The following is a 12,070-nucleotide window of genomic DNA, read 5'->3' on the forward strand; positions in this document are numbered from 1 at the left end:
GGCCCCAGGGTCTAGCTTCCATCCTGGGGCACTTGGCAGGAACTGGCTTTGTCCAGGGGCCCCCAGAACCCCTGAGTGACCCCAGTTGGGTGGGGTGGGGGCTGCCTGTTCTGGTTCTTCCTCAGGGCGTCATCCCTCTGGGGGGCTGCCTGGTGGAGCCCAAGGAAGAGCCTAGCATGCCCTATGCCATGAAGATCTCCCACCAGGACTTCCATGTGAGTAAAGCTCTTCCCTCAGCCTGGGCTCCGCAGGAGCAGACCAGCCTCTCAGGCCTCTTCAGGACACACACCCCATGTCCTGGCCTGGGAGAGGGGCATCAGCACCCAGGGATGTGGGGTGGGTGACAGGGCAGAGCTGGGCCTCCATCACCCTCAGCGTGGCTGCCTCTCAGGCATGCGCATGGCTCCTCTTCTTGGCAGGGGAACATCTTGCTTGCTGCTGAGTCGGAGTTTGAGCAGACCCAGTGGCTGGAGATGCTGCAGGAGTCTGGGAAGGTGTAAGTGCTCACAGCCAGGAGGGCAGCCTGCAGATCCAGGATGGGGTGGGCGGGGCTGCCCCTGAACTCCCTGCCTCTCTGCTGGGATCCTGGTGGGCACAGGGCCAGGGCTGTGGGAGATGGCTAGGGTAGGGGAGAGCAGACAGGCCAGGTTTTAGAGCATCTGTGAGGGGTCCCCTGAGTGAGCTTGAAAAGTGTCTAGGTCACAGGTGGCAGGTGTGGGTACCATTTGTCTCCAACTCTTGGGAGTTGTATTTGATGCCTCCTGACACCCATCTCACCTCCCCAGGCCCATAATTAATTCTAGCAAGGACTAGAGCTAGTGCTTTGTAAATTAGGGTCAAGATCACAGAAATCTCCTGCCAACCCAGTCCATTTTTATGTAAACCACTGTCCTGACACCTGCCTAGTCAGGCTAGGTCATGCTTTTAGTTCCAAAAACACCGACTGTGTGCTCTGTGGCAGGCCTTGCACTGGGTAGCGGACATTCAGTAATGTAAAAAAGCCACCCAGGAAGCAATCTCCTCCCTGCTCTAAAAGTGCTGTTGGCCCAGCCCCCAGTGGCCCACTTTGCAGCCTGGGCCAGCCTCCAGCTACTGTAACTGATCCGTGCTGGTGACATGCCCAGAGCCATGGGTGCCAGAGTGAATGCAAGTTGAGATTCTGGAGGAGAAAGAGTGGGCGAGTACAAAACGTATGCCTTCTCTTTCCCCTCTACCCTTCTGTTTTAATGATTTTCTGTTTCTTCCTCTTCTCTTCCCTGTCCCATCTGCCCTCCCTCCCCAGGACCTGGAAGAATGCCCAGCTGGGAGAAGCCATGATCAAAAGCCTGGAGGCCCAGGGGCTGCAGTTGGCTAAGGAAAAGCAGGAGTATTTAGGTTGGCTGGAGGGGTGGTTCCCTAATGGTAGCAGCACTTGGGGACCAGGGGCTATAGCCAGGGGCTTGGTAAAGGATGCAGCAGGGATGAGGGTCTCTCAGGTGGGGCTATGAGGGAACAGAGACCAGTTCGGCACCTGGAGGGCTTCCTGGTACACTACGCATCCTTTTGGCCAACATGACTGAAGGCAGGAGCGTCTGGTGGTTAAGAGCCTGGGCTCTGGATCCAGCTTCATCACTTGTCACCCATCTCAGCTGTGTATATCTTTAGGCAGCTCAGCCTCTCTAAGCCTCAATTTCCTCATCCTTAAAATCGAGTTAAAAATAGTCTCTAGCTTTTAGAGGATTGGGTTAAACGAGACAATGTCTGTAAGTGCTTGAGCCAGACATGCAGTAAGGGCTCCATAAGTGGAGTTGATGTTGTTATCCTATCCTGGGTCCCCAGGGTCTGGCTTGTCCCCAGTACCCTTGCCCCAGGCCATTTTAAACCTTGCCACAGCGTTCCAGACCTTGTGCCCCTGACAGGTTGGTAAACATGCATGGTTTGGGAGAGAAGATGAGACTGAGGGTTTGCCTTCAGCCTGGGACCCTCTCCCCTCTGCCTGCTTAGACACTTGGGGCCCCAGCACTGGCTCCCCTATGCCTGCTTCAGAACTTCCTAGGTTCTGCCCTCCTTACTAGCCAGACATTAGTGCAGGTGGAAGGTGGGTGTGGGACTAGCCCAGGTGCAGCAGGCCTGGGGAATGCAGAGACTGCTTTGAACTTCCAAGGATGAGGCCCCTCATAACCCTAGGAAAAGAAAAAGCAGGATGATGATGGGGAAGGAGGGTGGCAGCTTCCATCACCAGGAGCTGGCCCACCCTCTGGCTGGCAGGGCTGCAGGCCCCTTCCTTGGGAGATGCTGGGGGTGACAGTGACCACCTCAGGCACCAGCTCCCTCAGGACCTCAGAGCACTTTCCTGATTGTGTGTGCATGTGTGTGTGTGTGCTTGTTTTGGCAGACAAACTGATGGAAGAGACCGAAGAACTCTGCCTTCAGAGGGAGCAGAGAGAGGTAGGTGCACACCAAGGGGCCCTCAGCAGCCGTGGTGTAATGGCTCACGTTTCTAGCACTAGGGAATGATGCAGGGGAGCTGGGTGCACAGAGGACTTGCTAGAAGATCAGATGGGGCAGGGCGGGGAGGCCAAATGGGATCACAGTGCTTGCTTGGGACTTGCTGTAGCTTGTTGGTAAGAAGTGTCTTTCTCCTTACCAACCCCTGGGAGTAAAGTGAAAAGGGTGGGTGATGACCTTCTAGAGAAAGAGCCATCCAAAGTGTCATCAGCTGCATCAGTTGGTAATGAGCTGCTTGTCAATGATGTTCACGGGAGCTATAATGCCCTCTGTTATCCATAGAGGGCTATCTGGCACCTGAGGGGGATTGGGCTTGATGATCTCAGAAGTTCCTTCATTCTCTGAATGTCAAAAGTCCACAGCAGGCTAAGCACTGGCTTGAGGCAGACTGGAGGGTAAAGGAGACTCTTGCCTTGTGTGAAGGTGGGGAGCCACCGAAGCCCTCTTCTTCATTTAGAATCTCAGTGCAGGCTGGGCGCAGTGGCTCACGCCTGTAATCCCAGCACTGTGGGAGGCCAAGGCGGGTGGATCACCTGAGGTCGGGAATTCAAGACCAGCCTGGCCAACATGGTGAAACCCCGTCTCTACTAAAAATACAAAAATAAGCCGGGCATGGAAGTGCGTGCTTATAGTCCCAGCTTTTTGGGCAGCTGAGGCAGGAGAATCGCTTGAACCCGGGAGGCCGAGGCTGCAGTGAGCTGAGATTGTGCCATTGCATTTCAGCCTGGGCGACAGAACGAGACTCCGTCTCAAAAAAAAAAAAAAAAAAAAAAAAATCTCAGCGAAGCACTAGGCCTTGCCTGTTCTGAGGAGTCATTACCACATATTAAGGGCAGGGGGCGGTAGTGGGTAGTACCGTGGATTCTGGAGCCAGGCTGCCTGTATTTGTATTTGACCTTCACTACTTCTAGCTTTGTGACCTCAGGCAAGTTATTTAACTTCTCCAAATCTTCTTATCTGAAAAACGCAGATGATAATAGAATCCATCTTAGGGATGTTGTGATGATTTAGTGAGATGTTCCATATAAAGTGTTTGGCACATAGTACATGCTTAACGAATATCTGTGTTTGTTAGCATTATGATCGTATTATTAATATAGGCCCATGCTGCAAGTGAACTGTCTGAGGCCTGAAGCAGCAGAGTGGCTTGACCAGAGCAGCCTGCAGAGGGAGGGCCTTATTTAGTTCACTTTTCTTTGCCTAGTCACTTGTCCTTGTCCTCTCCCAGGCAAGTCACAGGGCAGGGGCTATCAGCCTTGGCTCAGAACTTCTAACTTGACTCTTAGGAAGTCCTCAGTTTTCCCACCCACCCCTCCCTGGGCTCTGAAACAGGCCATATCATCAAAAAGCATCATGTCCCCTTTGCACCCCAAATATTCCCAGGGCCTGGCACAGCTCCTGGCCCAAGACGAGTTCTTGGTAAATGTTTGTGGAATGAATTAGTAAATGAATGGGATTGATTTTTCACAACTTTACATCTTAATTTTAATCCAACGGGACAATCCACCCTCATTTTTCTTCTTCTAAAATTGCATTGGTTATTCTTGCTCATTTTATCCTTCCAGCTGGACTTCAGAATCATTTCGTTGATTAAAGAGAAAATAAAAAAAGAATGGGGATTTGTATTTGGATGGCATGGATTTGAGGACTGGCATTATAATGGCAATGAGTCTTCTTCCATCACCAGAGTTGGTCCTCTGTGTCTCCAGGCTCTCCTCTAGGTCCTGTGTTAGGGTTCTGGCATTTTCTGCACACAATTCTATACATTTCAAGCGAGGCTTCTGTATTGTCAGCAAATTAAAAGCAGGTGCCCAGGGATGGGATGGAGTGGCAGACACAGCCACTGGCAGGGAGAGAGACAGACTTATCCATCAGAGAGGCTAAATCTGGGGCAGCAGTTGGCTGGAGGAAAATTTAGACACTCTATCTAGGTCTTTAGCCAGGAAATTAGGACAGCGGAGACCCACTGCACACAGGCCTCCCTTAATGCCACAGCATAGGGAAGGAGGGAGGCCTGTCAGCTGTGAACTCCCTGGCTTTCTGGTATAAAATGTGAATGAGACTCAGGCCCAGCTGGTACCCACCATGAAGGCTGTTCTGGGCAGGGAGAGAACTGTGCCTCAGTTCTCATTTTTTGTCAGCTGCATGCTCTAGATCTGGAATAGAGCTCAGGTTCTAGTCTTTGCCACTGAGTCATTCAGTCAAAGTTTCTTCTTCCTTAACTTTCTCATGCATAGGATGGGTCCGCCTGTCTCCTGCACTTTTCCCATCTGCACTCAGGTCAGAGATTGTCTGGGTGTGCCTTGAGCCACTGAGGCAATTGATGTAATGGCCCAGTGATAAGATGAAGGTTCTCCTGCTGATTGCTGTGGTCTCTTAGAGACAACCTGGCCTAAAGAAAGACTGAAGATATGGAACCAGGAGACCTGGATTGGAGTCTTAACTCTATCACTGACTGTGTGATGTTGGGCATGTCAGTTACCCTCCCTGAGCTTCAATTTCCCCCCATCTGGGATGTCTGATTAGAGTTATGCTGGCTGCTGCGTACTTCTAGGGTTGCTGCGAGGCTCAATGAAGTAGAACGCGGGGAAGGGATTTGTGAACTGGAAAGGCCCTTGTGCACTGTGTGATGTACAGTCCTGACATCCTCCATGCAGCAGAAAAGGCCTGGGACTCTGGAGGAATGAGCAGAGCGTGCAGGGGGAACCCTCCTGACTCATCTTCCCAGAGCCAGAAGTCCATGCCCTTCCCTGGGTTCCTGGTCTTTGGCTCCCTCTGGCCTTATCCCTCTCACCCCTGGAGGAGGGCAGCCTGCCTACCTTTCCCCTTCTGACTGAGTTGTGAGAGCTCAGCCATGCACATGAGCAGGTGCAGGAGAAAAATCAGAAATGCCTAGGGTAGGGCAGGGTTTCTGGCAAGGTTCTTGCCACCTGGAGTGCTCACAGTCAGAGTACAGACTCTTTGAGTTGGAAAAAATGTGCCACTACAACTGAAGCTCTTTGTCAACCTTTTTGGTGGACATTGTTCCTGGTTCTGTGACGAATGACTCACTACCTCCAGAGGTGTCCTTTGCATGATTTCTCAGTTATTTGAAAGCTCTTCCTTTCATTGAGCTGAAGTGTGCCTTCTAGTGACTTTTTCTCACCTTTATACTCCTGCAACTTAAGTCAGACCCAAGATTCAGCAGAACACACGATATAGTAGAGAAAGGTTTGAATTGTGGCAGGGCTTAGCAGACAACTCTGTCTATGATGGGGCTGCTACAAACACTCAAGCCATGCTGGGCTTCAGGAACAGAAAGTTCTGGCTGCTCCAGGTTTATAAGTGGTAACTTCCACTCTTATCAGCATTCTCAGGCTACACTTGGACACTGGCTTCCTTTAAGAAACATACAGGTGAAGTGAAAAGTGGAAAAGAAATTAGAAAGGAAGTGAGAATTTCTCTTTCCTTAATAAACTTTATTTTTTGGAGCAGTTTAGATTCACAGCAAAACTATGCAGCAAATACAGAGATTTTCCACATAACACTTGTTCCCCCACAGCATTCCCCACTGTCAATATCCAGCACCACAGCGATACATTTGTTACAATCAATGAGTCAACATTGACACACTGTCACCCAAAGTTCATAGCATACATTAGGGTTCACTCTTGGTGTTGTACAGCCTATGGATTTTGGCAAATGTATAACAATATGTATCTACCACTGTAGTATCATACACAATAGTTTCACTGCCCTAAAAATGCTCATTTCACTGTCCTAAAAATCCTGGCAACTGCTTTTTTTTTTTTTTAAGACGGAATCTTGCCCTGTTGCCCATGCTGGAGTGCAGTGGCGCGATCTCGGCTCACTGCAACCTCTGCCTCCTGGGTTGAAGGGATTCTCCTGCCTCTGCCTCCTGAGTAGCTGGGAATACAGGCGTGTGCCACCATTTTTGTATTTTTAGAAGAGATGGGGCTTCACCGTGTTAGCCAGGATGGCCTCGAACTCCTGACCTCATGATCCCCCCTCCTCGGCCTCCCAAAGTGCTGGGATTACAGGCATGAGCCACCACGCCCAGCCACTGCTGATCTTTTTACTGTATCCATAGTTTTGCCTTTTCCAGAATGTCATGTAGCTGGAGTCATATGGTATATAGCTTTTTTAGATTGGCTTCTTTCACTTAGTAGTGTGCATTCAGGTTTCCTCCGTGTCTTTTTGTGGCTTGATAGCTCATTTCTTTTTAGTGCTGAATGATATTACATTATCCGCATGTCCTACAGTTTGTTTATCCCTCTCCCTACTTAAGGACATCTTGGTTGCCTCCAAGTTTTGACAATTATGAATAAAATTGCTATAAACATCCATGTGCAGGTTTTTGTGTGGACATACATTTTCAGTTTATTTGGAAAAGTAATAAGGAGTATGATTGTTGGATTGCATGGTGAAAATATGTTCAGTTTTGTAAGAAGTTGCCAAACTGTCTTCCAAAGTAGCTGTACCATTTTGTATTTGCAGTAGCAATGAATGAGAGTTCCTGTTGCTCCACATCCTTGCCAGCATTTGGTGTTGTCAGGGATTTGAATTTTGGCTATTTTATTTTTTATTTCAATTTTTAGTTTTTGAGACAGAGTCTTGCTCTGTTGCCCAGACTGGAGTGCAGTGGAGTGTGGCTCACTGCAGCCTTGACTTCCTGGGTTTAAGAGATCCTCTCACCTCAGCCTCCTGAGTAGCTGAGTAGCCAAGGTGCACTCCAGCACACTTGGCTAATTTTTTTTTATTATTTTTATAGAGATGGGGTCTCCTTATGTTGAACTCCTGAGATCAAGTGATCTCCCCTCTTGGCCTCCTAAAGTGCTGGGATTACAGGCATAGCCACTGTATCTGGCTGATTTTGGCCATTTTCATGAGTTTAGCAGTAGCTCGTTGTTATTTTAATTTGCAATTACCTAATCATATATGATGTTGGACATCCTTTTATATGCTTATATGCCATCTTTAAAATTTTTATTTATTTTTTTAGGCCGGGCATGGTGGCTCACGCCTGTAATCCTAGAACTTTGGGAAGCTGAGGCAGGCGGATCATGAGGTGAGGAGTTCGAGACCAGCCTGGCCAACATGGTGAAATGCTGTCTCTACTAAAATACAAAAATTAGCCGGGCGTGGTGATGTGCGCCTATAATCCCAGCTACTTGGGAGGCTGAGGCAGGAGAATTGCTTGAACCCGGGAGGCAGAGGTTACAGTGAGCCGAGATTGTGTCACAGCACTACAGCCTGGGTGACAGAGCAAGACTCCATCTCAAAAAACAAAAAAACAAAAAAAAACTATTTTTGAGTCAGGGTCCCACACTGTCATCCAGGCTGAGTGCAGTGGCGTGATCACGGTTAACTGCAGCCTCCCAGGCTAAAGTGATCCACCTGCCTCAGCCTCCCAAGTAGCTGGGACTACAGGCATGCACCACCATGCATGGCTAATTTTTTATTTTTTGTTGTTGCCTGCCACGATCCCTGGTGGACTGAACAAATGGGGGCAAACATGGGAATAAAAGACAAGAGACGAAAGAGTATATTTGGAAGAAGGGGTCTGGGGCACCTCACGGACAAGTGCCCTGAGCTTTACACAGCCCTCCATATTTATTAGGCAAAAGAGATAGTGAGAAAGTGGGGGTGATTATCGGGTAATTGTCAGTTGACTGTTTGATTCACAGCAAGCTTGCGAGACTGCATTCTTTGAACAATAGGCACTAGATTCTCAACAGGTAACTTCAAGGAGCCCAGCGCCAGGGAGTGATGGCCCTCAGTAAGCCTTTTGGTGGCAGGTGTGTAAGTTTGCTCACATTCTACATTCATGATAAACAGTTTGCTGTTTGATCATATAGCCTCCAGTAGAATGCTGAGTTGGTCACGATCCCTTTGGCCTTTTCGGCTCCCAACATTTTATAGAGATGGGGTCTTGCTCTATTGCCCAGGCTGGTCTTGAATTCCTGAACACAAGTGATCCTCCCACTTTGGCCTCCCAAAATGCTGGGATTACAGATGTGAGCCACTGTGCCTGTCCTGCCATCTTTATATCTTCTTTGCTAAGATGTCTGGGTCTTTTGCCCATTTTTTTATTGTTGAGCTTCATGAGTTCTTTGTATATTTTGCATAACAGTCCTTTATTAGATGTGTCTGGGAATGTTTTCTCCTAGTTTGTGACTTGTTTTCTTATTCTCTTGATGTCATTCACAGGGAATAAAATTTTAATTTTAATGAAATCCATCTTATCAATTACTTCCTTCAAAGATCATGCCTTTTGTGTTATGTCTTAAAAAGTCAGTACTGTAGATTTTCATCACCTTGATAAAAATCTTTTTGTAGACATCACCTAGGTTGTCTCCTATGTTATCTTCTAGGAGTTGTATACTTTTGTGTTTTGCATTTAGCTCTATGATCCATTGTGATTTATTTTTGGTGAAAAGTGTTTAAGGTCTGTGTAGAGTCTTTTTTTTTCTTTTGCATGTGGCTGTCCAGTTGTTCAAGTACCATATGTTGAAAAGACTATCTTAGGCCATGCACAGTGGCTCATGCCTGTAATCCCAGCACTTTGGGAGGTCGAGGCGGGTGGATCACCTGAGATCAGGAGTTCGAAACCAGCCTAGCCAACATGGTGAAACCCTGCCTCTACTAAAAATACAAAAATTAGCCAGGCATGGTGGCAGGCGCCTGTAATCCCAGCTACTCAGGAGACTGAGGCAGGAGAATCACTTGAACCCGGGAGGCAGAGGTTGCTGTGAGCCAAGATCACACCACTGCACCCCAGCCTGGGTTACAGAGTGAGACTCCATCTCAAAAAAAAAAAAAAGACTGGCTTTTGCAATACTATTGTACTGCCTTTGCTCCATTGTCAGAGTTGAATTGACTATATTTATGTTAGTATGTTTCCGAGCTCTCTATGCTGTTCTATTTATATATTTGTTTATTTTTTCATCAATACCACAATGTCTTGATTGCTGTAGCTTTATAGTAAGTCTTAAAGTTGGGTAGTCTCAGTCTTCCAATTTTCTCCTTCAATATTGAGTTGGCTATTATGGGTCTTTTGCCTCTCCATGTAAACTTTAGAATCAATTTGTCAGTTTCCACAAAACAACATGCTGGGATTTTAATTGAGATTGTATTGAATCTATAGATCAAGTTGGGAAATGATATCTTGCAAATATTGAATCATCCTATTTATGAACATGGAATATCCCTTCATTTTAGTTCTTTGATATCTTTTATTACATTTTGTAGTTTTCTACATATAGATTTTGTACATTATTTTTAGATTTATACCTAAGTATTTCATTTTGGAGGGTGCTAATGTCAATGGTAATGTGTTGTTACATTTCAAATTTCCACTGCACTCCAGCTGGGTGACAGAGCAAGACCCTATCTTCAAAAGAAAAAAAAAATCTCAAATTCCACCTTTTTATTGCCAGTATATAGGAAAATAATTGACTTTGTACATTAATCTTGTATCCTACAATCTTGCTACAATCGCTTATTAATTCCAGGAATTTTTTTGGTCAATTCTTCCGGATTTTCTATATAGACAATCATGTCATCTGTGAACAGAGACAGTATTATTTCTTTCTTTGTAATCTGTATACCTTCTATTTCCTTTTCTTGTCTGATTGCATTAGTTAGGAATTCCAGTACAATGTTGAGAAGCACTGGTGAGAAGGGACATCCTCATCTTCTTCCTTTCTGATCTTATCAGGCAAGCTTCTAGTTTCTCACCATTTAGTATGATGTTAGCTGTAGGTGTTTGTAGATGTTCTCTATCACATTGAGGAAGTTCCTCTCTATTACTAGTTTGTTGAGAGTTTTCATCATCAATTGGTGTTGGATTTTGTCAAATGCTTTTTCCATGTGATTCTTTTTCTCTTCTTTAGCCTGTTGATGCGATGGATTATATTAATTGATTTTCAAATATTGAACCAGCCTTGTATACTTGGGAATAAATTCCACTTAGTTGTGATGTATTATTCATTTGGATTTGGTTTTCTTTGTTTTGTTTGTTTGTTTGTTTGTTTGTTGTTGTTTGTTTGTTTTGAAACAGAGTTTCAGTCTTGTTGTCCAGGCTAGAGTTGCAGTAGTGTGATCTTGGCTAACTGTTACCTCTGCCTCCTGGGTTCAAGCGATTCTCCTGCCTCAGCCTCCCAAGTAGCTGGGATTAAAGGTATGTGCCACCATGCCCTGCTAATTTTGTATTTTTAGTAGAGATGGAGTTTCATCATGTTGGTCAGGCTGGTTTCAACCTCCTGACCTCAGATAATCCACCTGCCTCAGCCTCCCAAAGTGCTGGGTTTACAGGCATGAGCCACCTCACACAGACCATTGTTGGATTTGATTTGTTAATATTTTGTTGAAATTTTTTGCATCTGTGTTCATGAAAGATACTAGTCTGTAGTTTTCTTTTTCTCCTTTTCTTTTTTTTCTTTTTTTGAGACAGAGTCTTGCTCTGTCACCCAGGCTGGAGTGCAGTGGCACCATCTCAGCTCACTGCAACCTCCTGCTCCCAGGTTCAAGGGATCCTCGTGCCTTAGTCTCCCAAGTAGCTGGGATTACAGGTGTGCGCCACCATACCTGGCTAAGTTTTGTATTTTTTATTAGAGACATGGTTTCACCATGTTGGTCAGGCTGGTCTCAAACTCCTGGCCTCAAGTGATCTGCCTGCCTCGGCCTCCCAAAGTGCTGGGATTACAGGTATGATCCACTGTGACTGGCCAGTCTGTAGTTTTCTTATAATGTCTCTATTAGGTTTTGGTAAGGTAATTCTAGCCTCATTGAATGGATTAGGAAATATTCCCTTGGCTTCTATCTTGAGAAAAAAAGATTGTAGATAATTGGTATAGTTTCTTAAATGTTTGATATAATTCATCACTGAGCCCCTCTGGGCCTGGTGCTTTCTGTTTTGGAAGGGCATTAATTATTGATTCAATTTATTTAATAGATATAGGCCTATTCAAATTGTCTGTTTCTTCTTGTGTAAGTTTTGACAGATTGTATCTTTCAAGGAGTTGGTCCATTTCATCTGAGTTATCAAATTTATTGGCATAGAGTTATTCATCATAGTTCTTTATTATCCTTTTAATGTCAGTGGTGTCTGTAGTTATGTTCCCTCTTTCATTTCTGATATTAATAATTTGTGTCTTCTTTCTTTTTATTTAGCCTAGTTAGAGTCTTATGAATTTTATTTATCTTTTCAAAGAACTGGCTTTTGATTTTGTTGATTTTCTGTGTTGATTTCCTGTTTTCAATTTCATTGATTTCTGCTCTGTTTTATTTCTTTTTTTCTGCTTACCTTTGATTTAATTTTCTCTTTTTTTTTCTAGTTTCCTAATGTGGAAGCTTAGATTATTGATTTTAGATATTTCTTCTTTTCTAATATATTAATTTGATGCTATGCATTTCTCTGAAAGCACTGCTTTTGTTACATTCCACAAATTTTGATGAGTTGTATTTTCATTTAGTTCAAAGTATCTTTAGATTTCTCTTGATATTTCTTCTTTGACACATGTGTTATTTAGAAATGTGTTCTTTAATCTTCAAGTATTTTGTGGATTTTCCAGTTAACTTT

The 12,070-nt window shown here is 45.3% G+C and overlaps 1 protein-coding gene across 1 annotated transcript in view; it reads left to right on the forward strand.

Annotated features, from left to right (window-relative positions):
• PLEKHD1 (pleckstrin homology and coiled-coil domain containing D1) overlaps window positions 1–12,070 on the forward strand; it is a 46,475-nt gene that overhangs the window by 15,557 nt on the left and 18,848 nt on the right. The window contains exons 3-6 of the mRNA XM_522886.7: window positions 126–215; window positions 420–496; window positions 1,283–1,374; window positions 2,375–2,427. Coding sequence (XP_522886.3) covers window positions 126–215; window positions 420–496; window positions 1,283–1,374; window positions 2,375–2,427 — 312 coding nt within the window. The remainder of the gene's footprint in view (window positions 1–125; window positions 216–419; window positions 497–1,282; window positions 1,375–2,374; window positions 2,428–12,070) is intronic.

Source organism: Pan troglodytes, chromosome 15 (genome assembly GCF_028858775.2).
Source record: "Pan troglodytes isolate AG18354 chromosome 15, NHGRI_mPanTro3-v2.0_pri, whole genome shotgun sequence".
Classification (NCBI taxonomy): Eukaryota; Metazoa; Chordata; class Mammalia; order Primates; family Hominidae; genus Pan; species Pan troglodytes.